This window comes from Trachypithecus francoisi, unplaced genomic scaffold (genome assembly GCF_009764315.1).
Source record: "Trachypithecus francoisi isolate TF-2019V2 unplaced genomic scaffold, Tfra_2.0 Lachesis_group5, whole genome shotgun sequence".
Classification (NCBI taxonomy): Eukaryota; Metazoa; Chordata; class Mammalia; order Primates; family Cercopithecidae; genus Trachypithecus; species Trachypithecus francoisi.
Genome location: NW_022681470.1, coordinates 58,165,381 through 58,188,528, shown reverse-complemented (window position 1 = coordinate 58,188,528; position 23,148 = coordinate 58,165,381). Strand labels below are relative to the sequence as shown.

At 54.4% G+C, this 23,148-nt stretch overlaps 1 protein-coding gene across 2 annotated transcripts; it reads left to right on the top strand.

Annotated features, from left to right (window-relative positions):
- The first annotated feature begins 2,199 nt into the window (after window positions 1-2,199).
- Window positions 2,200-21,597, top strand: LAD1 (ladinin 1). Of its 2 annotated transcripts, none has more exons than XM_033200717.1 (10): window positions 2,200-2,534; window positions 12,763-12,906; window positions 15,285-16,125; window positions 16,655-16,759; window positions 17,631-17,674; window positions 19,092-19,164; window positions 19,268-19,405; window positions 19,741-19,827; window positions 20,110-20,184; window positions 20,540-21,586. In XM_033200717.1, exons 1-10 carry the CDS (start codon window positions 2,497-2,499, stop codon window positions 20,543-20,545), a joined length of 1,551 nt encoding a protein of 516 aa, XP_033056608.1. In that variant the 5' UTR covers window positions 2,200-2,496; the 3' UTR covers window positions 20,546-21,586. The 2 variants fall into 2 exon arrangements, with proteins under 2 accessions (XP_033056608.1, XP_033056609.1); XM_033200718.1 differs by lacking the exon at window positions 2,200-2,534 and adding an exon at window positions 2,570-2,712 and having other exon boundaries at window positions 20,540-21,597.
- Window positions 21,598-23,148: the final 1,551 nt, after the last annotated feature.

Here is a 23,148-nt window from a genome sequence, read left to right as displayed (position 1 = left end):
CTAGGAAGAAGCAAGGAAGGATTCTCCTTTGAAGCCTTTGGAGAGAGCCTGGCTCTGCTCACATCTTTTTTTTTTTTTTGAGACAGAGTCTCGCTTTGTCACCCAGGCTGGAGTGCAGTGGTGGGATCTCTGCTCACTGCAAGCTCCACCTCCCGGGTTCACGCCATTCTCCTGCCTCAGCCTCCTGAGTAGCTGGAACTACAGGCGTCCACCACCATGCCCGGCTAATTTTTTTTTGTATTTTTAATAGAGATGGGGTTTCACCGTGTTAGCCAGGATGCTCTTGATCTCCTGACCTTGTGGTCTGCCCGCCTCGGCCTCCCAAAGTGCTGGGATTACAGGCATGAGCCACCACGCCCCGCCTCTGCTCACATCTTGATGGCAGACTTCCAACCTTCAGAGCTGTGAGAGAGTAAATTTCTGTTGTTTAAAGCCACCCAGTTTGTGGCACTTCATCACAGGAGCCCCAGGAAATGAATGCACTGATCCAGCACCAAGTGCAGTAGCTGGCACTTAGAAAGTATCCCGTAAATGTACAATGTCTGCCCTCAAGGAACTTTCTGGGCACTAACATATATGGCATTCACTTTTCCTTACTTCTAGGGTTGTCTGCATACAAACTTTCCATGTCTTTGGGCTTTTATATCTGTAGGGAGGCTATTCGATTTTGGGCTTTTAGAAACCCCACTGTTCCCTGGCTTCATGAAGTGTCCATGGCATGACCAGGCTTCAGATGACTTCATAGGAGTATTTTTCTTCCTGTGTTGAGGTGTCACCACTGACCAGCCATGGGAAGAACATTCAGTAGGTCCCCAGGGAGACAGCAGCTTCCCTGACAGTGTCAGGCCCCAGGTCAGAGGATCCAGGGACCTAGACTATTGGGGTCCCCTCTTTCTCTTTTCCTGTAGACAGCAAACAGCTCCAGGGCCTGCCTTAGCCTCTGTTCAGAGCTCCCTGGTGCCTTGTCGACGTTCATCTGCTCACTCCAATGTCACTAGCAGGGAACTCATGCGATTTCCACAACCTGGAAGGAAGCAGAGCAAGGTATCCTAACATCCACTCCACAGATGAGGTAACTGAGGGAGTTTGTTCCAAGTCACACAGTTCACAAATGTCAGAATCAGATCTCAAGTGTGCAAGTTATCAGTCCAGTTCTCATGTCCTGGACCTCATCCTGCCCCTCCTATGCCAAGAAGGAAGGCTCCCTGGAGGAGGGGGTACTTTGGGAGGGGGAATCTCAACAGGCTGGCTGTGTGTGTTTTCAGGCTTCTGCCCGGCAGCCAGCTTGCCTTTCACCATGAATCTCAGGGCTGGAGGGCCTGAGATGAGCACCAGAGAGAGGCTGAGGCTGGGCAGTGAGGCCCGGGAGCATGAGGGCAGTTCCTACTTCGGCTCCTTTTCTGTCTTCTCATCCTGGCGCTGGCGGCTGTGCTTCCTTCCTCTCAGGGCAGGAACTGCAGCTGTGCCTTGACCCTGTGTTTCGGATCCATCAGGGAAGATAAGATTCCCCATGCTCAGCACCTGACCTTCTCTTAGCCCACCTGACGCTGGTTCCTGGAAAGAAAGCACCTGGCCCCGCACCAGCCCAGATGGGCACATAAAGGGAGCCAGGTGGTGCCGGGGTGCCTGAGCTGTCTCACGGTGCTCCAAAATTCGAGTCCTAGATATCTGTGTTTAATCTTTCCTCCGGGAAGAAAAACTGAGCTTCCTCTGCCCCTATTATACACCCTGCCAAAGTCCAGTATCAGAGAGCAAGGACAGTGCCTTTGACATATTTGTGCTTTCAGGCTGTGGGCACACAAATGTTTGCTGAATTGAGTCTAAGATTCTCCCTTTGGGTGGGGCTGGCTCTACCAGGGGCTTGTCTTATGTGCAGCTCAGAAAGCAAAGCCCCATTCATCTCAGCCAGGCCTACTGGCGCGGTGGGCCCGGGTGGGTTCTGAAGCCTGGGAGTGGGGAGGGCGTTCTCTGGAAAGGGGCCCAGAAGGCGCGGGAGCTCCGAGATTACAGTACCTGCGCTAACTTTTCCGCTCGGCTTCTTGCTCTTGAGCTTCTCCGGGCTAAGTCGGGTTCCCGGCAGGGGTCCCCGCCCCCAGCCCAGCTCCCCGGCACCCGGGCCGCGACACAGCGCAGGGAGGCGGCCCAGCGCCAAGCTGGTCGGACTGGTTCTGAGCAGGAAGTCTCCCGCCCTCGCCCCGGGCAGCCGACCAGCCCCACGCCGGCCCCGGGCGTCCGTCGGTCGGTCCCGCGATCCGTCCGACGGTCCACCCAGCGCTTGCGGCCTCGCGGCCCGGCCGGCCTGGGCTGCGATCAATGCGGCTTTGTCTGGGACGCCCACACCCCAGAGGCCGCTCCCGGGTCGGCAAATCGGAGCGCGGCCGGGGCGCGCGGGGGTGAGATAAGCGGCCATGTGACCCCACCTGGGCGGGCGGGGGAGGGGCGCCAGGTGAGGCGGCGGCCGGCCGGGCGCGGGCGGCCACGCGGGGCTCCTGCAGCATGGCTGTCAGCAGGAAGGACTGGTCCGCGCTGTCCAGGTGAGCGCCCGAGGGAGCCAGGAGGGGCGCGGGGTCGGCGGGGAGCTTTTGGGTCTTCTCTCCCCGGGAACCGGCCTCCTCCCCGCCTGGGACCCTGACACCAAGGCTGGACCCTGGTCTTGCTGCGACTCGCGGGAGACAGGATTGGGGCCAAACTCGGGGACCCTGAGGTTACAGGGTAGGTCTTCTCCCATCGGGGCCTGAGGTCCCACACAGGGTACTTGGGGGAAGGCTGGTCCCCAGCCTGGACGCCCCCTGGGGTATGGCCTCCCTGTGGAAGGTGGAAGCGGGAAGGAAGGTTTTGGGGGATTGTGGAGGTGTTCAGGAGTAACCTCCAAGCCTCATTCCTGAGAGAAGTCTCCCTCATTGCCCCCGTGTGTCTCCGGGGGAGAGGACCCCTGGGAGGTGTCCCACAGCCCCTCTTGGGAGGCGGAGGAGCAGGGAGAGCCGTCTTGGAGGGGTCAGTGAAGAGGACTGGAGGGAAGCAGACCCATCTCCCACTAAGGAGGCTAAAAATCTCAGCGTGGCATTTTGGGGTGGCATCTGGGCTGGGAACCTTAAGATAGTGTCCATCCTCATCTGTGCTGCTGCAATATTTGTACATTGGTCTCCTAAAGGGTCAGGGGATGAGGCATCCTTTCCCTGCCTACTGGAATCCTATCAGGGTCCCAGAGGCCTGGGGAAGGTGGGTGTTCAGAAGGTGGCACCCCTCATGGAGATTGGTGACCTCTACTGACTTCTCTTGGAGCAACCCTGCACCTCTCCCAAGAAGGCCCCCTGTGAGCATTTTCACCTCATTCCTCCACTGGGCACCCCCCTCCGGCATCTTGTCCCTAAGGAAACTGAGGCTCCTGAATAGCCCAGAGCTGGAGCCTGCTCTTTTGATCCCTTTCTAGCCAGGTAGACATTAGCATCTTGGCTCCTCCCAGGTGGGCATTTGGGTTTTGCCCTTTCCTGAGCCAGGGCTATTTCTGCCAGGTGCAGACCAGCACCCTCCAGCCGTTTGGGTCCTGCAGGCTTTCCCCATCAAGGCATCTTTCACAGGTTTTTCCAGTGCTCTAGTATGTCCTCTACCCTGCTCCCGCCCTCCCTTAAGGGCTCCAGAACTACCTCATTGTCTCAGGCTTAGCCTCTCCATAGCAGCTCATCGCCTGGGACTGGGAGTGGGGGGCCACCTCCCCAGACCCTCAAGACCTCACAGTGCCCTGAAGCACTGTGGGCAGCCCATGGGCTCTAGAGAGGGGAAAAGGTAAGCCCCACGAATGGAGGGAACTCAGTGCTCTGGAAAAGAAACCCAGGCTGCTACAGAGGAAGGTCTGTGCTGAGGGTGCGGCTGAGGAGTCAAGGTCTTGGACTTTGCATGTGGGTCAGTGTGCCTGGGGGTTGATGTGGGAGTGTCTTTGCTTCTAGATGTGGGCCTACCTGTGCCTATGAATGTATGCTTGTGTGTGTGGCGTACTTGTGGACAAGTGTGTTTATGGCCTATGAAGAGATGAGACATCTGCGTGTGGAGTTGGTTCTTAAGGTTGCTGAGTCTTGAGCTTGTCAGTCTGCATATGTTCAGTTGAACTGTTTATTGAAGACCTCAGTATTGTGCATTGGGTTAAAAATACAAACCAGACACTCCTTCAGAAGTTCATAGTCTGGTGGGATATATGTGATTTTGTGTCTGAAAACATGCCTGGATATGCATGGGGTTGTGTGTGGGGAGGCAGCTGGGGCACTGGAACTTTGAAAATGGGAGCAAGGTCTGGCCTAAGCTTGTCCACTGCTCAGATGGACACGGACTCGTGTGGGTACAGCCAGGTTCCCACAAGATGTCCAGGGTAAGTGCCAGGGAAGCTCTGGGGAACCAGTCCTGCCACAGGGGCCCCTGGCCTGCCCTCCCTGCCTGGTCCCAGCCCTCATAGAGCCCCGTGGGCAGACGCAGCTGCTGCCAACAGTCACCCTGATGAGGCACCTGGAACAGAGGACCGCTCCCTGGGTGAACAAGCCTCAGCGGGCAGGCAGGAAAGGGCTGTGAGTCACTGTCAACGGAGCCTCCTGGGCTGGGGAGGACCGTGCTAGGGTGTGACAGCATGGTCCCAGGTGGGGAGGTGGATGGAGAGGTGGGTGGGTAGCTGGGGGCCAGCCTGCAGCCCATCCTTGGCATAGAGCAGAAATTCAAGTCCTCCAGCCCTGGGATGGGATGGGGGGGCTGTGGTGAGCTGGCTGGCTGGGTGCCCTGGTCAGAGGCCTTGTCCTTTTCTCCCTGGACTGGCCTGGTGACCAGTGAGGCTGGGCCAGGCCTGTCTGCAGGGGGTGAGGGGTTGATCTGAGAATGCCTGGGACTGAACAGCCAGTGGTTAATCATTTCCCTGCCTGGGCCTTGAGCCGCCCTCCTACTTCCAGTTGCTGCCCTGGGTTCTCCTGACACCTCTCTCTAGACCTTTGGGGCTGGAAGAGACCTGAGTTACCCCCTACAGTGACCATGCAGAATGGGAGCTTAAGGCCTGCCCTGCTCAGGTTCAGGAGACTGGCCAAGGTCATGGGCATGCTCTCCCATCCCTCCTCTGTCCTCCCTTCCCTATCCCCAGCCCCCAAGATTTTCAAATTATGCTCCTTGAGCCCCAGGGTTCCACAAAATGCATCTGGGGCAGCCTTCTCACCCTCTCCCAGCTTTAAGCAGAGCAGCTGAGCCTTGATCTGTTGTATAATGGGCTTCTGTCTGATTCAATTTGGGAAGATGGGTTCTACTGCTAAACATGACTTTTAACCACTTCACTTAAATCCCTGCCATCAGTTGCTGCAGAATAGCTGGAAGTTAGACTTCAGGAAGAAAATTCCCAGGTGAGAGGTCAAAACAAACTCCCTAGTGAGTAACAGGGCAGAATGTCCTTTAGAATTATTTAAGAGAAAAAGAGGACCCCATCTCCAAAGGATGGAGTTGAAGTCTGGAGTGGGGAGGAGGATAGCAGCATTAGCATTACGTGGAGACACTGAGAGGGATGTGTGTCCCCAAATGAAGGCCAGGAGGTTGGGGAAAGGGTTGTCGAGAGGGAAGGAGTGGTGGGCAGCTGGCTGGTGCTGTGGCCTCAGCTAGTAGGAGCAGCTGAGCCTCCCCAGCTGTTGGGGCCTGCAGGTTTCACCCTGGGCCTTGCTCTGGGGTTTGAAGATCAATGTTGCATGGGCCATGGGGTTTCCCCAAACCTCTGCCCTCCCAGGCTTTGCCCTGGGCCCCAACCTGTCCTGGGGTGGGGAATACCACACCTTTAGATGCCCTCTTGGGCCTCTGTTCCCTCCTCTGAGGGTTCAGCTGTTAAGCTCACTCTGGGTTAGGGCCGGCCCTCCCTGGACATCCTTTTCTGACACTTGGTATAGTGGTTAAGGGTAGGTGCTTTTGAGAGGCTGACCTATGTTTAAATCTTGGTTTCTTGTTTTTATTAGCTGTGCAATCCTGGGACAGTTGTTAACTCTTTTGAGCCTCCGTTTCTTTATATACGAGATGGACAGAGTCTCGCTCTGTCACCCAGGCTGGGGTGCAGTGGCACGTTCTCGGCTCACTACAACCTCTGCTTCCTGGGTTCTAAGTGATTCTCATGCCTCAGTCTTCTGAATGGCTGGGATTACAGGTGTGCGCCACCATACCCAGCTATTTTTTTTTTTTTCTATTTTTAGTAGAGATGGGGTTTCACCATGTTGGCCAGGCTGGTCTTGAACTCCTGGCCTCAAGTGATCTGCCCGCCTTGGCCTCCTGAAGTGCTGGGATTACAGGCGTGAGCCACCACACCCAGTGGCTGTTATAAAGATGAATGCCAGGGGTATTAGAACAGTAACTGGTGTTAGAGTAAGCACTTCCACGAGTGTGCTCACTTCCACCCTTATTCCTTTAGTTATGGATTTATTCGTATTCACCATGTTCAACAAGTGCCCAACACTGTTTTGAGCCCTCAATTTTTTATTTATTACTGGGGTTTCAACAACTGTACCCACGGAGTCCCCTCCTGGGGACTGGCCTTTGCCCGTCCCTCCCTCCCTCATGATTTGTGCTTATCCGAGATAACATTTCTCCCCACGGTGGGGTGGTGCTGCTGTAGGGATTCCTGTTTTGCCAGATGTCAGGGTTGAAGGCAGCCCCATGATTGCCAAGCAGCAGGGATGGTGGCCATGTCACCTTGGGTGAGCTGTGGGGTCTTAGTGTAAAGCTTGGGGACACTCAAAGATCCCTGGGTTCTGAGTCCTGCAGCTCAGCCATGGAGACCCACCAGGAGACCAGGCCCTGAGTGCTCATGCACCATCCAGGGCCCCACAGGAGGATAAACAAATTGGCCACTTCCCCAAGGGCTGAGGGTGGCATGTGGGAGCTGGGTGGCTCAAGACCTAGGAATCCTGGAGGCTCCAGCTCAGCTAGCTATGGGTGTGGTCAGGGGAGAGGCATTCTGGGCTTTGTGGGTCACTTTCCCCAGTGTTTGGATCCCTCAGCTTTGGAGGGCAAGAGCTGTTTCCAGGCTGTGGATAAGGGACGGGGTGCATCCAGAGGAGGGAGCTGGAGATGTGGCCTCACATGTAAGCCAGCAGAAACTGGCGTTTCTAAGTCTGAATAAGAAAACCGAGGAGAGGTGGGACTTTGGAACCTGCCTCATAAGAGAGCATCTGTTTGTGTGTAGTGAATGAAGGATGAAGGAATGATGAATGTTCAATCTACAAATACCCAGAGCTCACGGGAGTCATGCAGAGGCCCAGGGGAATCTTGTTTAAGTTCCGTGGCCAAGGTCATAGGGGGAAAGTTTGATTTGGGCTCCTCTCCATCTCCCCTGAGGAAGTAGAGGTGTGACTGCCAGAGGAGGGGTTGAGGTTCTCACCAGGAAGAGCTGCGCTGCTGGCAGAATTGGGGGGGTCTGGAAGGTTCTCCAAAGGCACCTCCTTTCCCTTTGGGGTGATGGGCAGGCACTCACCTTCCCTGGGCAGACAGCCGGGCAGATTGCCTTTGGGGGAGGAGTGGGCTTTGTTCCCTCTTTGTGTGCCTTGGCATCCAGGCAGAGGTTTTGTAATTTGTAGGGAGGAGGAGAGCCCAGCACTCCTGAAATTGACACTTACTTGCTCTTCCACATTTGTCAGCACCTGCTGGTGCCAGGCGCCGTGCTGGGCACTAGACATGAAAGACACCCTATCCTGCGGTTGTTTCTCTCACTGCAGGACAACTCAATCGCTCTTTTCTTATATAGAGACAGGGGTCTCGCTTCGTTGCCCAAGGTGGTCTCAAACTCCTGGGTTCAAGTAATCCTCCCACCTTGGCCTCCCAAAATGCTGGGATTACAGGTGTGAGCCACCATGCCCAGCCAGTCACACTCTTTTCAACCCTCTAAGACCTTCTCCACTCTCTCCTTTGTTTGCTCATCCAAAAAAAAAAAAAAAAAAAAGAAGCAAAACTTAAGATCTGTACATTTATGTAACTTATACCTTAAAGTATTCTTTCAGCCCACATCCTCCTCTAGCTACTGTCCACCCCCCCTCTTTTTTTTTTGATGGAATCTTGCTGTGTTGTCCAGGCTGGAGTACAGCAGCATGATCTTAGCTCACTGCAACCTCTACCTCCTGGGTTCTAGCCATTTTCCTGCCTCAGCCTCCTGAGAAGCTGGGATTACAGGCGCCTACCACCATGCCTGGCTAATTTTTGTATTTTTAGTAGAGACAGGGTTTCGCCATATTGGCCAGGCAGGTCTCGAACTCCTGACCTCAGGTGATCCACCTGCCTCAGCCTCTCAAAGTGCTAGGATTACAGGCGTGAGCCACTGTGCCCGGCCACTACTGTCCCATGCTATTTGCTTCTCAAAAGAGTTGTTGCTACTCACTAATTCCTTTTTTGGTTTCCATTTACCCCTGCCAGCCTGCTCAGGCTCTGGCACAGTCCTGGCATCTGCTATTCCTGTGGTACCTGGTGCCTCTGTGCTCACAATTCCGTCCTGGTCTCGTTCCCCTCGCAGCAGCATCTGACTGAGGCCTTTACTCCCCTGTTCATGCCAGCACCCTCCTTTGGTTTCCTTTGAGCTCCCTGGCTGCAGCGTCTTCATCTTTGCTTTTTCATTGGTGTCTTCTCCCTTGGAGCAAACCAGAAGCACAGCTCTTCATCTCCTCCTTGTCCCTCCCGACTACCACCCAACAGCCCACCACACTCCTTCCTCCCCTAGTCTTTCTCATGTTATTAATGGCAGCTCCAGAAATAACTCGGGCCCAAAATCTAGCAGTTCTTGATTTTTCTCTTTTCCTCCCCCTCCTCCCACCCAACATCCAATCCAACGCCAACCCTGGTGGCTATATCTTCAGAACATGTCCCAAATCTGTCACTTTCCCCCCATATTTTCTGTCATCACCCCAGTTCAAGCCACCATAGTTCTAGTTCTTGCCTATGGGATTGCAGGTGCCTTCTGACCCCTGTTTCCCCTCTCCCCTAGCCTTTTCAATTTTTTCTTTTTTCATACAGCAGCCAGAGAGATTAAAAATACAGCGATCCCATCATGTTCTTTCTTTGTGTACCACTCTCCAGGGCTCTCCAGCACACCTGGACTAAAACCCAAGTCCTTTCCCTGGTCTTCAAGGCCCTCTGCTCTGGCCTTGCCTCCCTCTCCAACTTCCCTGAGGGCCACTCTGGCCCTGGCTTCCCGTCTTCCCCTGAATACCCAGCTCCTCACATGTGGGCTCTGCACTGGCTGGATCCTCCTTCTGGAACACTGGCTGCCAGATCCAGCTCTGCTGCCTACTTCTCATGAACCAGGTCTCTCCGAGGGGGCTTCCCCACCCAGCCACCTTCTCTCATGTCACTTACTTTGTTCCCTTGTCCTAGTGACACTTAGCTGGTGTCATTTTGTTTATGGGCTCATTTCCTTGTTCATGATCTGACTCCCCCATGCTGGAAATGTGCTCCGTCAAGGGGAAGACTGTCGGTCTCATTCCCGGCTGTTCCCAGCCCCTGGAACCATGCCTGGCACATAATAGGTCCTCAAAAGTAATTTTTTCATGAATATTGGCTCAATCCGGGGGATGCTGGACCTAGAAAAAAATCGGAGCAGTCATGTGGTTCATTTTCTCATTTTAGGAGGGAAAACAAAGGAAGAGAGAAGGAAGTGACTTGCCCAAGGGCAGGAGGACTAGAAACCAGATCACCTGACCTTGCCTTACCAAAGTCTCCCTGCAGAGGAGAGAGGCTCAGTGGGAACTAGGGCTGGGCAGCAGGAGAGGCTGGGACAGCAAAGGGTAAAGAGTTGGGCATCTGGCAGTGGCAAGGGGAGGCCTTGCAGTCATTGCTATAACTCTGGAAGGGAAGACAGAGGCCGTTTCTAGAACCTTTTAACCTGATTTGCAGACAATGCAGGGGGAGCCACAGGGAGGTGCCCGGAAGGGCTCCTCTATCTGACTTTCACAGCCTGGTACTTCCCTGCTCACACCCCCCCCAGCTTCCCACCCCCAGCAAACCCTGAACCCGGGTACCTTCCCTCTGCCTGGACTGCCAGCCTCACTGAGATGCAGCCCAGGTTCATCTCTTCCATGAGCCTTTTCTGATAATCTTGGCCTATAGCATTTGTTCTCTCACTGTGCAGAACAACTTCTGCACTTTGGTTGGGGGAGTTAGTGGTGGACACACTTCTCTTTTTCACTGGATTGTCAATATCTCCAGGGCAGAGACCCTGCCATGTTCTGTGACCCCCACACAGTTCCTGACATGGTACTCTCCTGTCACAGTCACTCAGTTTTCATTTGCTCTTTGGTTGGATTGGAAGGGGTGGGTTGGATGGAAGATGGGCTGGTGGGAGGTGGTAGGTAGGGCAGGTGGATAAAGATGGTGGAAACAGGTGGGTGGCTGAGTACATGGGTGTGTGGGTCAGTAGTAGATGGATAGACTGGTGGGGTTGGCTGACTGACTATAGAATGCCTGCTTGGCCCCATGAATGAAGGATGACTGGGGCAGGAACCAAAAGTAGGGTGTGGTGTCCCCTTGCTCCCCGAAGAAGTGAAAGTTGTCTGGATTTTCATCCAACTCTGTGGAGCTCCGTGGCTCAACTCTTTCCATGAAGCTCTTTCCATCTGATAGGTGAGGAAGGCTCCAGGAGCCCCTGGGAAAGTGAAAGGAAGGCAATACTGGAGTTTTTTCCAGGTGTAAGTGGTTTTGTTTGTAAGTCTTCCCTTCCCAAAAAGCTAAGAAATTCCATGGGGAATTGAGTAACTGAGGAAATACCTCCATGACTGTCCACTGATGGGTATTACCTAAGAATCCCAGGACCAAAAAGAGAAAGGCACTTGGCAAGTCCATCTGTTTCCTTCAGGCAGGACCAAGCTCGCCCTTCCACGTTCCTGGTCACCCCCAGGGACGGAGGCCCCCCATTCCCATCCTTGGGTCCAGAGTACAGGTCAACCCAGTGGTTCCTATCTGGCGTGACTTTGCCCCCCAGGGGACATTTGGCAATGTCAGGAAACACGTTGGTTGTCCCAGCTGGGGAATGTACTACTGGCACCCAGCAGGTAGAGACTAGGGATGCTGCTAAACATCCTGTGATCCAGAACAGCCCCCGACATGGAATTGTCTGGCCAAAATGTCAACAGTGCTGAGCTGGAGAAACCCCGGTCTAATCCAAAGCCCTGCAGCTTTAGTAGGAATTTAATAGATGTATAATTTGAACTACATTTAAAATGTTAAGTTTTTTTTTAAGACGGAGTTTCACTCTTGCCCAGGCTAGAGTGCAATGGCACTATCTCGGCTCACTGCAACCTCTACCTCCCAGGTTCAAGCGATTCTCTGGCCTCAGCCTCCCGAATAGCTGGGATTACAGGCATGCGCCACAACACCCGCTAATTTTTTTGTTTTTTTTTGTATTTTTAGTAGAGACAGAGTTTCACTAAGTCTTGATCTTGGGTGACCCACCCTCCTCAGCCTCCCAAAGTGCTGAGATTACAGGTGTGAGCCACCACGCCCGGTCTAAAATGTTAAGTTTTTGAGTAGTCACATTAAAAAAAAGTAAAAAGGAGCCCAGCACAGTGGCTCACGCCTGTAATCCCAGCACTTTGGGAGGCCAAGGTGGGAGGATTGCTTGAGCCCAGGAGTCTAGGACCAGCCTGAGCAACATTGTGAGACCTCATTTCTTTTTTTTTTGTTTGAGACGGAGTCTTGCTCTGCCACCCAGGCTGGAGTGCAGTGGCCGGATCTCAGCTCACTGCAAGCTCCGCCTCCCGGGTTCACGCCATTCTCCTGCCTCAGCCTCCCGAGTAGCTGGGACTACAGGCACCCGCCTCGTCGCCCGGCTAGTTTTTTGTATTTTAAAGTAGAGACAGGGTTTCACCGTATTAGCCAGGATGGTCTCGATCTCCTGACCTCGTGATCCGCCCGTCTCGGCCTCCCAAAGTGCTGGGATTACAGGCTTGAGCCACCGCGCCCGGCCCCGAGACCTCATTTCTACAAAAATTTAAAAATTAACCAGGTGTAGTGATGCACACCTGTAGTCCCAGCTACTCGGGAGGCTGAGGTGGGAGGATCACTTGAGCCTAGGAGGTCGGGGCTGCAGTGAGCTGTGATCACGCCGCTGCACTCCATTCTGAGCAACAGAGTGAGACCCTGTTTCAAAAAAAGGAAAAAACAAAATTAATTTTAATACTACAGTTCATTTACCCCAATATATCCACAATATTGCCATTTCAACACACAATCAATATACACAATTTTTCCTTTTTTTTTTTCCCCCTTTTTTGAGACAGTCTTCTTGTGTCACCCAGGCTGGAGTGCAGTGACACAATCTCAGCTCACTGCAACCTCTGCCTTCTGGGTTCAAGTGATTCTCATGCCTCAACCTCCTCAGTAGCTAGGACTACAGGTGTGCGCCACCATGCCTGGCTAATTTTTTTTTTTTTGTATTTTTAGTAGAGATGAGTTTTTGCCATGTTACCCAAGCTGATCTCGAACTCCTGAGTGCAGGCAGTCCACCTGTCTCAGCCTCTCAAAGTGCTAGGATCACAGGCATGAGCCACTGCGCCTGGCCAATGTACACAGTTCTTAATGAGACCTTTCTCTGGTCTTCAAGACTCAGCGTGCATTTCACACAGCATGCCTCAGTTCATACCAGCCACGTTTCAAGCGCTTCTGAGCCACTTGTAGCCAGTGCAGGCCTAGAGGGCATTTGATCTCTTCTCCCAGCCCTACAGGAGCCTGCCTCGGGAGGGTCCTGGGTTTCCCCAGCTGTGCTGACCCTCTCCTCCCCTCCCCCAGCCTTGCCCGACAGTGGACTCTGGAGGATGAGGAGGAGCAGGAGCGCGAGCGCAGGCGGCGGCACCGCAACCTGAGCTCCACGATGGATGATGAGGCTCCCAGGCTCAGCCAGAATGGAGACCGGCAGACCTCTGCTTCTGAGAGGTAGGTGCTCAGGTTTCTATCCTGATTGATGGGGATGGACTGGCTGCCTCAGACTAAGTGCAGCATGTTCAGTCTCCTCAGGGAGTTGGGGTCCAGGAAATGAGGCTGAAGGGTGTGATGATGAACTTCAAGTTCCCCACCTTCCTCAGGCTCAGTCCTGCCAGCTTCTGTCCTCTTCATAACAATGCTTGCAGGCCGGGCGCGGTGGCTCAAGCCTGTAATCCCAGCACTTTGGGAGGCCGAGACGGGTGGATCACGAGATCAGGAGATCGAGACCATCCTGGTCTACACGGTGAAACCCCGTCTCTACTAAAAAATGCAAAAAACTAGCCGGGCGAGATGGCGGGCGCCTGTAGTCCCAGCTACTCGGGAGGCTGAGGCAGGAGAATGGCGTAAACCCGGGAGACGGAGCTTGCAGTGAGCCGAGATCGCGCCACTGCACTCCAGCCCGGGCGACAGAGCAAGACTCCGTCTCAAAAAAAAAAAAAAAAAAAAAAACAACAACAAAAAAAACAATGCTTGCTACTTTTTGTTGACCATCCATGAACCAATACTGTGCTGGACATTTTATGGCCATAGCTCACGTAATTCTCACAATATCCCTGGGAGAGAGGTATTGTTATCCCATTTTACAGGTGGAGAAACAGGGTTGAAGAGTACTTAGGTGACTTGCTGAGATCATGTACCTTAAGAGGGGCAGGGCCAGAATGTCCATCCAGATCTGTCAAGCTCCCACCTCCTTCCATTATCCAGGCTGCCTCCCTCTAACCCTGACCCTCTATAATTTAATTTACTAATTCATTTTTTTTAATTTAAATTTTTTTTTTTTTTTTTAGAGTAAGTCTTGCTCTGTTGCTAGGCTGGAGTGCAGTGGTGTGATCTCGGCTCACTGCAACCTCCGCCTCCCTAGTTCAAGCAATTATCCTGCCTCAGCCTCCCCAGTAGCTGGGACTACAGGTGTGCACCACCATGCCCAGCTAATTTTTGTATTTTTAGTAGAAATGGGGTTTCACCATGTTGGCCAGGATGATCTCAATCTCTTGAACTCATGATCTGCCCACGTTGGCCTCCCAAAGTGTTGGGATTACAGGCATGAGCCACCATACCTGGCTGCCTTTTTTTTTTTGAGATGGAGTCTCGTTCTGTCACCCAGGCTGGAGTGCAGTGGCACAATCTTGGCTCACTGCAACCTCCACCTTCCAGGTTCAAGCTACTATCCTGCCTCAGCCTCCCAAGTAGCTGGGATTAAAGGCACCTGCCACCACGCCTGGCTAATTTTTGTATTTTTAGTAGAGATGGGGTTTCACCATGTTGACCAGGCTGGTCTTGAACTCCTGACCTCAGATGATCCACCTGCCTCAGCCTCCCAAAGTGCTGGGATTACAGGTGTGAACCACTGCTCCCGGCCTATAATTTACTTCTGAGGAGAAGAACCCTGGGGCTAGTTTTGCCATCTAGATTTTGGGCTTATGAGGTGGGGAAGAGCCTGGGATTTACTGAATGCCACCTATGTGCCAGGACTGTGCTGGGCACCCTCATGAGTCTCATTTTGCTTCCTAACAAGCCCAATTTGCAGATTTGAAAACTGAGGCTCAGACAGTAAGCTAACTTGCCTAAAAGCACATGGAGAGCAGGGTGGTAAGGAAGGAAAAGAATCTCCTTTTGCTGGAGGCCAGGTGCTAAGGGTTTTGGACAGTCCTCTCATGTTGCTTTTGTTTCTTCGGGTCCCCCGAGAAGGGAGAACAGGTCTGTGTTGATCTCTCCTCCCCTCCCCTCCCCCCTCCCTCCTCCCCCTTTCCCTCTCCCCTTCCCTCCCCCAGCCCCTAGCCTTGCCTAGCCCCAGACTCTGGAGGATGTCCAGAGCTTGGCTGCACAAGTACCTGTGGCTGTCACCTAGTCTCGGCTGTACCCACAAGACTGACAGGAGTGTGGAACGGTGCATCAGAAGCCTTAGGTTCTGCTCCCAGCTCCCCCACCAATTAGCTGTGTGACCTTGAACAAATCCGTGGACATCTTTAGTCTTGATCTAAGATCTAAGGGGCGCGACTGTGCTTATTCCTTTTGATCCCCAATGCCCTGCACAGGCTCTGGCCCATATTAAAGTAGTTATTCAGGGTCCGTTGACTATGTCTGAACATGGAGTCATTGGACTTCATAGGAATTTATAAACTTTTTAAAAAACATAGAGTGCTTTGTTCAGATGATACCTTGGAAGTGCAATATATCGAGTGGATAAACGTGGTGGTGAACCGGGGAGGCCAGGGCCTGACTTCCTCACCTCCTCCTTGGTAGCCCTGGCAGCATCTCCATTGGGTTAGGTATACTTAGGGTCTCTTCCACCTCTATCCTCTGATTCTGTCTCCCATCTTCTGACTCAGACTACCGAGCATGGAAGAAGCAGAAGTGCCCAAGCCACTGCCCCCAGCCTTCAAAGATGAGGGTGAGGACATCCAGACCATCCTCAGAACACGGCAGGAGCGGAAGCAGAGGCGGCAGGTGGTGGAGGCTGCACAGGCCCCCATCCGGGAGAGGCTGGAGGCAGAGGAGGGGAGGGACAGCTTGAGCCCTGGGCAGGCCACACAGCAACCCCTAGTCCCCAAGAAGGAACTGGAAATCCCACCTCGCCGGAGACTGAGTCAGGAACAGCGGGGCCCTTGGGCCCTGGAGGAGGAGAGCTTGACGGGCAGGGAGCCAGGAGGGAGGAAGAAAGGGGTTCCAGAGAAGTCCCCAGTCTTGGAGAAATCATCCATGCCAGAGAAGACGGCGCCTGAAAAGAGTCTGGTCTCCGAGAAAATCTCCATCTCCGAGAAGGTGCTGGCCTCAGAGAAGACATCCCTATCAGAGAAGATAGTGTCAGAGAAAAGAAACAGCTCAGAGAAGAAGTCTGTTCTAGAAAAAACCAGTGTCTCCGAGAAGTCGCCAGCCCCAGGGATGGCACTGGGCTCAGGAAGGAGGCTGGTGTCTGAGAAAGCATCCATCTTCGAGAAGGCACTGGCCTCAGAGAAGAGCCCAACTGCAGATGCCAAGCCGGCCCCAAAGAGGGCCACAGCCTCAGAGCAGCCCCTGGCACAGGAGCTGCCAGCCTCTGGAGGAAGCCCAGCCACCACCAAGGAGCAAAGAGGAAGGGCCCTCCCTGGGAAGAACCTGCCCTCCTTGACAGAGCAGGGGGCTTCAGAGCCTCCGACTGTGGCCTCCCGTCTTCCACCCGTCACACTCCAGGTTGGCAGTGTCCTGTCCCTCCCACCCTTCTACTCTGCCACCTGGCTGGCCCTGCCAGCCAGTCCCACCCAGGTAGTCCCTGGTTCCCTGGCTCCCTCCATCCTCCCACCTGCAGGCTGGCCTTGGAAGTCTCTTCTTTCCCTGCCTGTTTCTAGCCACGGTCAGAGCAGGGAGGCTGAGATGGGGCAGGCTACTGGAGCTTAAAGGGGCACCAGCTATGGGGCAGGGAGCACCTGGTGCCCTCCAGCATATCCTCATCCAGGGCCTGGGCTCCAGGACCCTGGCAGACTAATGGGAAGCCTCAGATCCTTCTAGAAGCTCCCTTAGAAAGCTCTGCTTGGTGCCCTAGCCCCAAGGGACTTTGTCCGTGAGCTACTCCCACAACAGATGAAGGAGGCAGGAGAGAAGGCACAGGGCTGTCCCACTCTCCCCTCTTCCTGTAGCTCCTGGGGTGAGCCATGGGGTCTATGGCTGCCCTGGCCTGGTGGGCCCTAGACCTCTTGTGTGACACTCCCCCTGCTCCATCCAGGTGAAAATCCCCAGCAAGGAGGAAGAGGCAGATATGTCCTCACCCACACAGCGAACCTACAGCAGCTCCCTCAAACGCTCCAGCCCCAGGACCATCTCCTTTCGGGTGAGAATGCTGGGCACCTTGGTCTGCGAGCCTGTGGAGGGCAAGCGGAGGAAGCCCATATCCATTACAACATAGGAGCCATAGGTTAGTTAGGAAGGTCCTCTGGATAGAGAGGGGCTTTGGATTCCCATGGGTGGCCCTGAACAGACAAGGCTGTATTCAGCAGAGAAGAGCAGGTTAGTGACCTGGGAGGTAGCTGCCAATAAGCATGAGTAGCCCCACCTAGTGGGCAAGGCCAGGGCTGCATGAAGACTGGACAGGCAGGGCAGGTCCTGGGCTGCAGGGAGGTCCACACCTGCCTTCATCAGTTCCTGGCCTCACCTAGGAGACTTGTCTAGGAGCGGAGGGGAGGAACAGAGAGCAGCAGCAAGGGTCTCCTAGTGCTCCCTGCTCTGCCAGTGTCCCAATAGTACAAACTATGTGGATTGGGGAAATCTCATCTTGCTTTGCCCTGGTGTTCACTCTTATTTCTTCTGTTCACTGGGTCATTCACTCAATCATTTTGTATCACGCCTCTAATGTGTGCCAGGCCCTGGAGAGGTGGCCTGATAGTGACTGGTGCCCCCACACAGAGCTCATGGGCAGTGGGAGGCAGATAGGAAATAGGTGGTTACAGGTGTCCTGAGAAGGAAGCCTGAAGAAAGACTTCTGACCCATATTAGTGGGTGGGAACCTGTGTCTTCCAGATACAAACAATGACCTTTAATGAAGGCTTGTCCACATATTTCTTTGGTGGGGGTTGACCCCTGGTAGAAGGGGTGGGAGGTCTGAAGAGGAGGAGGACATGTCTGGAGAGTGGGGCTCCTCACTCGAGGGGGCCACCAATTTCCCGGGGACTCCCATACACCAATGCCTTTCCTTCTCATTTCAGATGAACCCCAAGAAAGACAACTCAGAAACAATCCTAACTCGCAGGTGGGCGGCCTAGAGGCTCTGGTTCTTTCCTATTTGGCCATATTCAGGCTATTTTCTGAGTACCTGCACCTGCCCCCCTTGTGCCAGGCTGTGTGGTAGGGTACATGAGAGGAAGGTGCAGTCCTTGCCCAGGGCTCCAGATCTGGCAGGGGGATGGGATTAACAGGATGGACTCAGTCGGGATGAGATGGAACAAGGAGGGGGAGGGATCAGGGAGAGCTGCTCGGAGGAGGCAGGGCTTGGGTGGGGCCCCAAAAGGGGATTAAGGGTTTAGCCTTGAGGTTAGGAGAGGGAAAGGGGGCTTTCTGGGAGGGAGACCACGGACAGTGTAAGGAAGGGGAAGCCCCTGCTCCAGCAGGCCTGGTTGGGGGGCTGTGGGTCTGCAGGTTTAACAAGGATTCCTGGGCTCAGTGGTGTTGATGCAAGTAGCCTGAGGACTATGCTTTGAAATAAAAAAGCAAAACTGAAATAGGATCTGAGAAGCAGATGTGCTTATGTGTTAGGAATGTCATCCACTCATGCTGTATTCATCTGCCCCATGAACATTTACTGGAGCCTACTACACTAGGCTAGGCTTGGGGCAGAGGAGGAGGAATGCAAAGACAAATGACACAGCTGCTGTCCTCAAGCAACTCACACCCTCCCGGCGAACCTATAGCAGTTCTCTCAAACATAAGACCATTACATACTGGCCAACCAAGGAGGGACAGGGACACAGGAATATGAACCCAGGACTAGGAGCTCAGGAGTAGCTGCACCTGCTCAGCCTGTGAGAGCTGGGGAAGGTGTCATGGAGCAATCGATTTTCCATGAACTAGTAGGAAGTTTGCACGTATAAAACTGGAGGAATAGCGTTTTAAATAGTGGGAACAGCCTGTGAAAAGGCAGAGCGAAGAGCATGGTGTCCAGCTGGCCAGCACACAGGCATACTGTGGGGGAGGGAAGGGGAGGGCCCAGATCACTAGAGCCTTGTGTGCTCTGCCAAGGCCTGCGGGGTCCGAGCTGGAAGGACAGGATTAGATGTGAGGTAGGAGCAGCCATGTGGAGAGCTCACGATGGCAGGCCGGGAGAGCAGGTAGGTGGCGATTGCTGTGATGGGGAAGATGGAAAGGAAGGGCCTGCTTCGGGAGGTGTTTTGCAGTGGAAATGACGAGGTATGGAGGAGAAGGGAAGGAGGGACATCTTGGGGATGTCCTGTTGAATGGGACGTTTCTCGGGAGTGGAGGGAAATCTCTGGAGTCTGTAAGTTCCTCCCCTTGGCCGAGTCAACACAGCCTGCTGTTTGATGGAGGGCCACGTTTCTCTTGGCCACAAAGAGAAAGTGTGATGGGGCTGCTCTGCTTCTCAGGCCATGGGGGCAGGCCTGGTATCCCTGGGTGTCTCACTTGGCTCACCTGTTCCATCTTCCATCCTGCAGTGCCAGTATGAAGCTCCCAGCCAACACAGTGAAGTTGGGAGAGAAGCTGGAGAGATACCACACAGCCATACGGGTGGGTGGGGGCTTCTCCCGAGGGGTGGAGGGCAGGATGAGTGGTGGGCATCGCCCTTGCCCCTCCTCAGCATGCGTCAACTGTTGGTGTTCTTGGTTCCCAGAGATCAGAATCTGTCAAGTCTCCGGGTTCCCCTCGCACTGAGTTATTCGTGGCTCCTGTGGGTGTAGCCAGCAAGCGTCACCTCTTTGAGAAGGAACTGGTGGGCCAGAGCCGGGCAGAACCAGCCTCCAGCCGGAAGGTGAGGGGCTCAGGCCCCACCAGGGTCCTTAGGGTGATTAGCCCTGACATCTCCAAAACCCAAATCTTGGCTGTGGCAGTGCTAGAAAACTGTTTTCATGTGTCGCTTAATGCTGGCAGAACCTTCACTTGAGTTCCCATTCACGTTCCTGAGCCCATCTCCTTAGCTGGGCACACAGCTCCCTGGGAGAAGGGGAGGGGGCTGTTCCAGGTATATGTGGTACATGCTGGATGCATATGGGAGTGAGGGAGAGTCCTATCCCATTCCAGGGCCTCTGAACATGCCTCGCTGCTGCCAAGGGCCCCAAACCCTGAGATGGAAGGTTCTCTTTTTAGGAGAACTTGAGGCTCTCAGGGGTTGTGACATCAAGACTCAACCTGTGGATCAGCAGGACCCAAGAGTCTGGAGATCAGGACCCCCAGGTACCCTGGCCCTCTCTGATGTCTCTTACTGTGGGACCATTGTGGTGGGATGATTGGGGACAGAGGAGGGACAGCGGGAGATGAGTCATTTCAGGAGTAGAAACAGTGGGGGATGGATGGGTATGTGGGTCAGACTCTAGCAGAGAGGAGGGGTAGGTCTGGGTTCCTTTTCTCTTATGGGACGAGAAAGGACATCCTGGGCTGGGAGCTGGGCCTGGGGGATCCCGAGCCCTTTGGAGCCTGGTCTTAGTCCCTGGTCTCCACCCTGATACCCTCAATCAGGAGGCACAGAAAGCGTCATCTGCTACCAAGAGGACTCAGTGGGGACAGAAATCTGACTCCTCGCTGGACGCTGAGGTGAATGGTGGGGAGGGGCCTGGCCCCACAGCAGAGGGCCACAGTGCACTGTGGGAGACCCCATCACCCCCGTGTGCACACATTGGCCTGCGATCGCACAGTCCACCCAGAAGCCCCCCATCCCTGCTCATGCAGATTGGTCTGAGCCAGCCGTGAGAACAAGGTTGAGCCCTCAGCTGGTTTTGCTGCCTGCAGCTCTCAGAGCCTCTGTCCCTTCAGCTGGCAAGATTGCAGGGCTCTGACTCATTGTGGGTGTGGGGCTTGGGCAAAGAGATGCCTTCCTATCCAGTGGCCCCCTTCCCCTTCCATCCCTGAGCACCCCATTGCCTTGTGCTAACAGCTCTTTGCCCCACAGGTGTGATAAGCCCTGCCAAGACAGACCTGCAAGTCTTCATCTCAAGGGACCTCCCTCATGCCAGGCCCCTGCCTCTCACAGCAGCACCCCTTCCTCTCATTGCCTCTGTTCCCTTTTTGCCTCTGGATCTGTTTGGCCAGGGCCCCTGGGGTCAGAAATATTTGCAAGACTCAGCCAGTTCCTTCCCAGCCCAGCCTCTTGGGGCTGGGAACTTCTCATCACGCGGCAGGCGCAACAGATGCTGGGACCCAGCCTCTGCCCAGGGCACAGCACAGGCGCACATCAGCACTATGGGGCCTACGTCCTACCCAGAGACCTCTGCTCCTTCCTGCTCACATCCAGGGTCAGGGCATGGCATCCCTCAAGAACTCCAGAGTCACCTGTCTCATCTGCTCCCAGCAAGTGCCTCTGTGTCTGTGATGTCCCCTTCACTGAGGCCTGGACCCACCCATCTTTGTCCCTGGGGCCTGCTCCCAGCCACCAAGGCCCACTCTGGCCAGATGGGGAAGGAGCTGCCATGCGTCTTCCCTGTGGCCCATCTCCCTGCTTGGTTCTCCCCTCCCTTCCCTGGCCTGCTGCCCTGGCCAGGAGCTAAGTGCCTTTTTGTGTGCAACCACTTCCCCTTTCTCTGAAAATCCTATTCTCAGGAAGGATCTGATAAACTCATTCACTCTCAGGTGTAAGTGATTGATGAGACCTGAAAAGCGAATTCCTCTCTAGAGGCCTTGCTTTCTAGCAGAGGTCATCTGAAGTGTGTGAGGAGGATCATCATTTTCCTCATCTCCCCTCTTCTCACATTAAGGTGGTGGCTTGCCACTCAGCAGTCCTAGCTTGGTGACTGGGGAACTGCCACACACAGGGCCAGGCCTACCCTCCTCGCCAACAAGCCCCCTCCAGCCCCCACCCCCATGCGCGGACATCATGGCCCTTATGAGCTTGGTGAAGGAACCATCAGAGAATCTAGAACCAACCAAGTTAGGAACATCAGCCTGGTGCCCTGTTAACCCCTTAAAGCTGTGGTTTACAACTTTTCAAAAATTTAAATCATTAGAACTCTCTGTCTTGATTGACTGCTGTAGTTTTACCCAGAATCAGATGGGGATGCGGCCAGGTGCAGAGCCGCCTGCCCACTCCCCCTTTGCATGCCTGGGGAAGCTCCAGGTCTTTTTGGAACACGACCCTTAACACGGCTCCTAAGGGTATCATCAGTCCAGTTCCCCAGGTGTGTGGGGTATCAGCCCTACCCCTGCTCTGTGACTCTGGGTGAGGGCTCCGCAGATCTGCCCCAGGGGACAGGCCCTCAAAGTGCCATCTGTGCAGAGGTCCCAGTGCCCCAGGCTGGCCCACCTCTGGCCAGTGAGTCTCCTGTGCCTGAGTAAGGGATACAGGGACCTGGGGGCCCTGTCCTGAGCACCCCCCTACCCACTGCTAGTGCTGGGGCTTTGTGAGTGTTCCAACTTCACAGCTAAGAGTTGGAGGACAAGGATGGGCAGGGCCAAGGGATGGAGTGAGTCCTGCCTGGAGCCTCGGGACATCTAAACGGCTGTGGCTCTGCCCAGACCTCAGGTGTGACCCTGAGCCATTTCCCTTCTCTGAATCTCAAGCAGATGACCTCAGAGGACTTTCACATGTTCATGCCATGATAGGTGAACTTTTCCAGTAAACAAAACTGTCCCCACCCAGAGTCAGGAGAGCCTCCTGAAAGCCTTCCCCAGGCAGGGCCCTACCCTGGAGTAAGAGCCTAGGAGGACACTGAGGGGCCTGTTCCTGCAGCTGCAGCCTCAGCAGGGCCCTTCATGCCTGCACCCCCTTCCCCTGGAGTGCCCAGTGAGGGCTGGCTGCTAGGGGAAATGTCAGGGGGTGCCACAGCACAGCCCCTTCCCCTGTGAATCCAATACGGGAGGGCCCTGCCCTTGTTCCTATTGGGGACGCAGCCAGTAAACAAGGAGACCAGCGTGTGCCCAAGATGACCTCAGCTGGGGATAGATGAGTGGTAGCGACTGGATGTCCAGGCAGGTGGGGAGGCCTCTGGACGGGTGACATTGGGCACCCTCTGGAGATAGAACAGGGCTCCCACTCACCACTCCTGGCTGCACCCTCCTGCTCTCTTGCCGTAGGGGCCCTGTGACCCCACAAGTGGCCCGTCCTGTTGTGGATCCTCAAATTTACATGCACTATTTCAGCATAAGCTTCCCATTCCACTCTGGCTTTGTTTTCACTTTACATCTCTTTGCAAGGACAGGGATATAAAAAAAAAAAAAAAAGGGCTGAGCGTAACCCTGCTATGCCCAGGAGTGGCTGCTGCATGGGGGCTGGATTTCCTCGTCTGAGTAGTTGTCTCAGTGCTCTGAACGAAGCTCCTGCCTTAGAACAATTCGAAGCCGTACAGGTGTGGCCTACGACACTAAGGATCTACTGGGCTTTTCCCATGGGGCTCTGTAGTGATCTAGGTGCCCAGACCCCTCTTCTAGGCATCCATGCAAATAAACTGTGGCCTGTTTGAAAGTTTATTGGGCTTACAAGGAACAGTAACCCACCCTCAAGTTAAAAAAGGGTTTGGGAAAAGTAATTCCAAATTCTACGTTATTACAGGCCAGGACCCGAGGGAA

What these genes read in the sequence shown, in the direction of transcription:
- LAD1 (XM_033200717.1), top strand. Translation starts at nt 2,497, where the DNA reads ATGGCTGTCAGCAGGAAGGACTGGTCCGCGCTGTCCAG. An exon ending in CAGACCTCTGCTTCTGAGAG is followed by an intron (nt 12,907 to 15,284) that starts GTAGGTGCTCAG and finishes CTTCTGACTCAG; the next exon opens with ACTACCGAGCATGGAAGAAG. An exon ending in CCAGGACCATCTCCTTTCGG is followed by an intron (nt 16,760 to 17,630) that starts GTGAGAATGCTG and finishes TTCTCATTTCAG; the next exon opens with ATGAACCCCAAGAAAGACAA.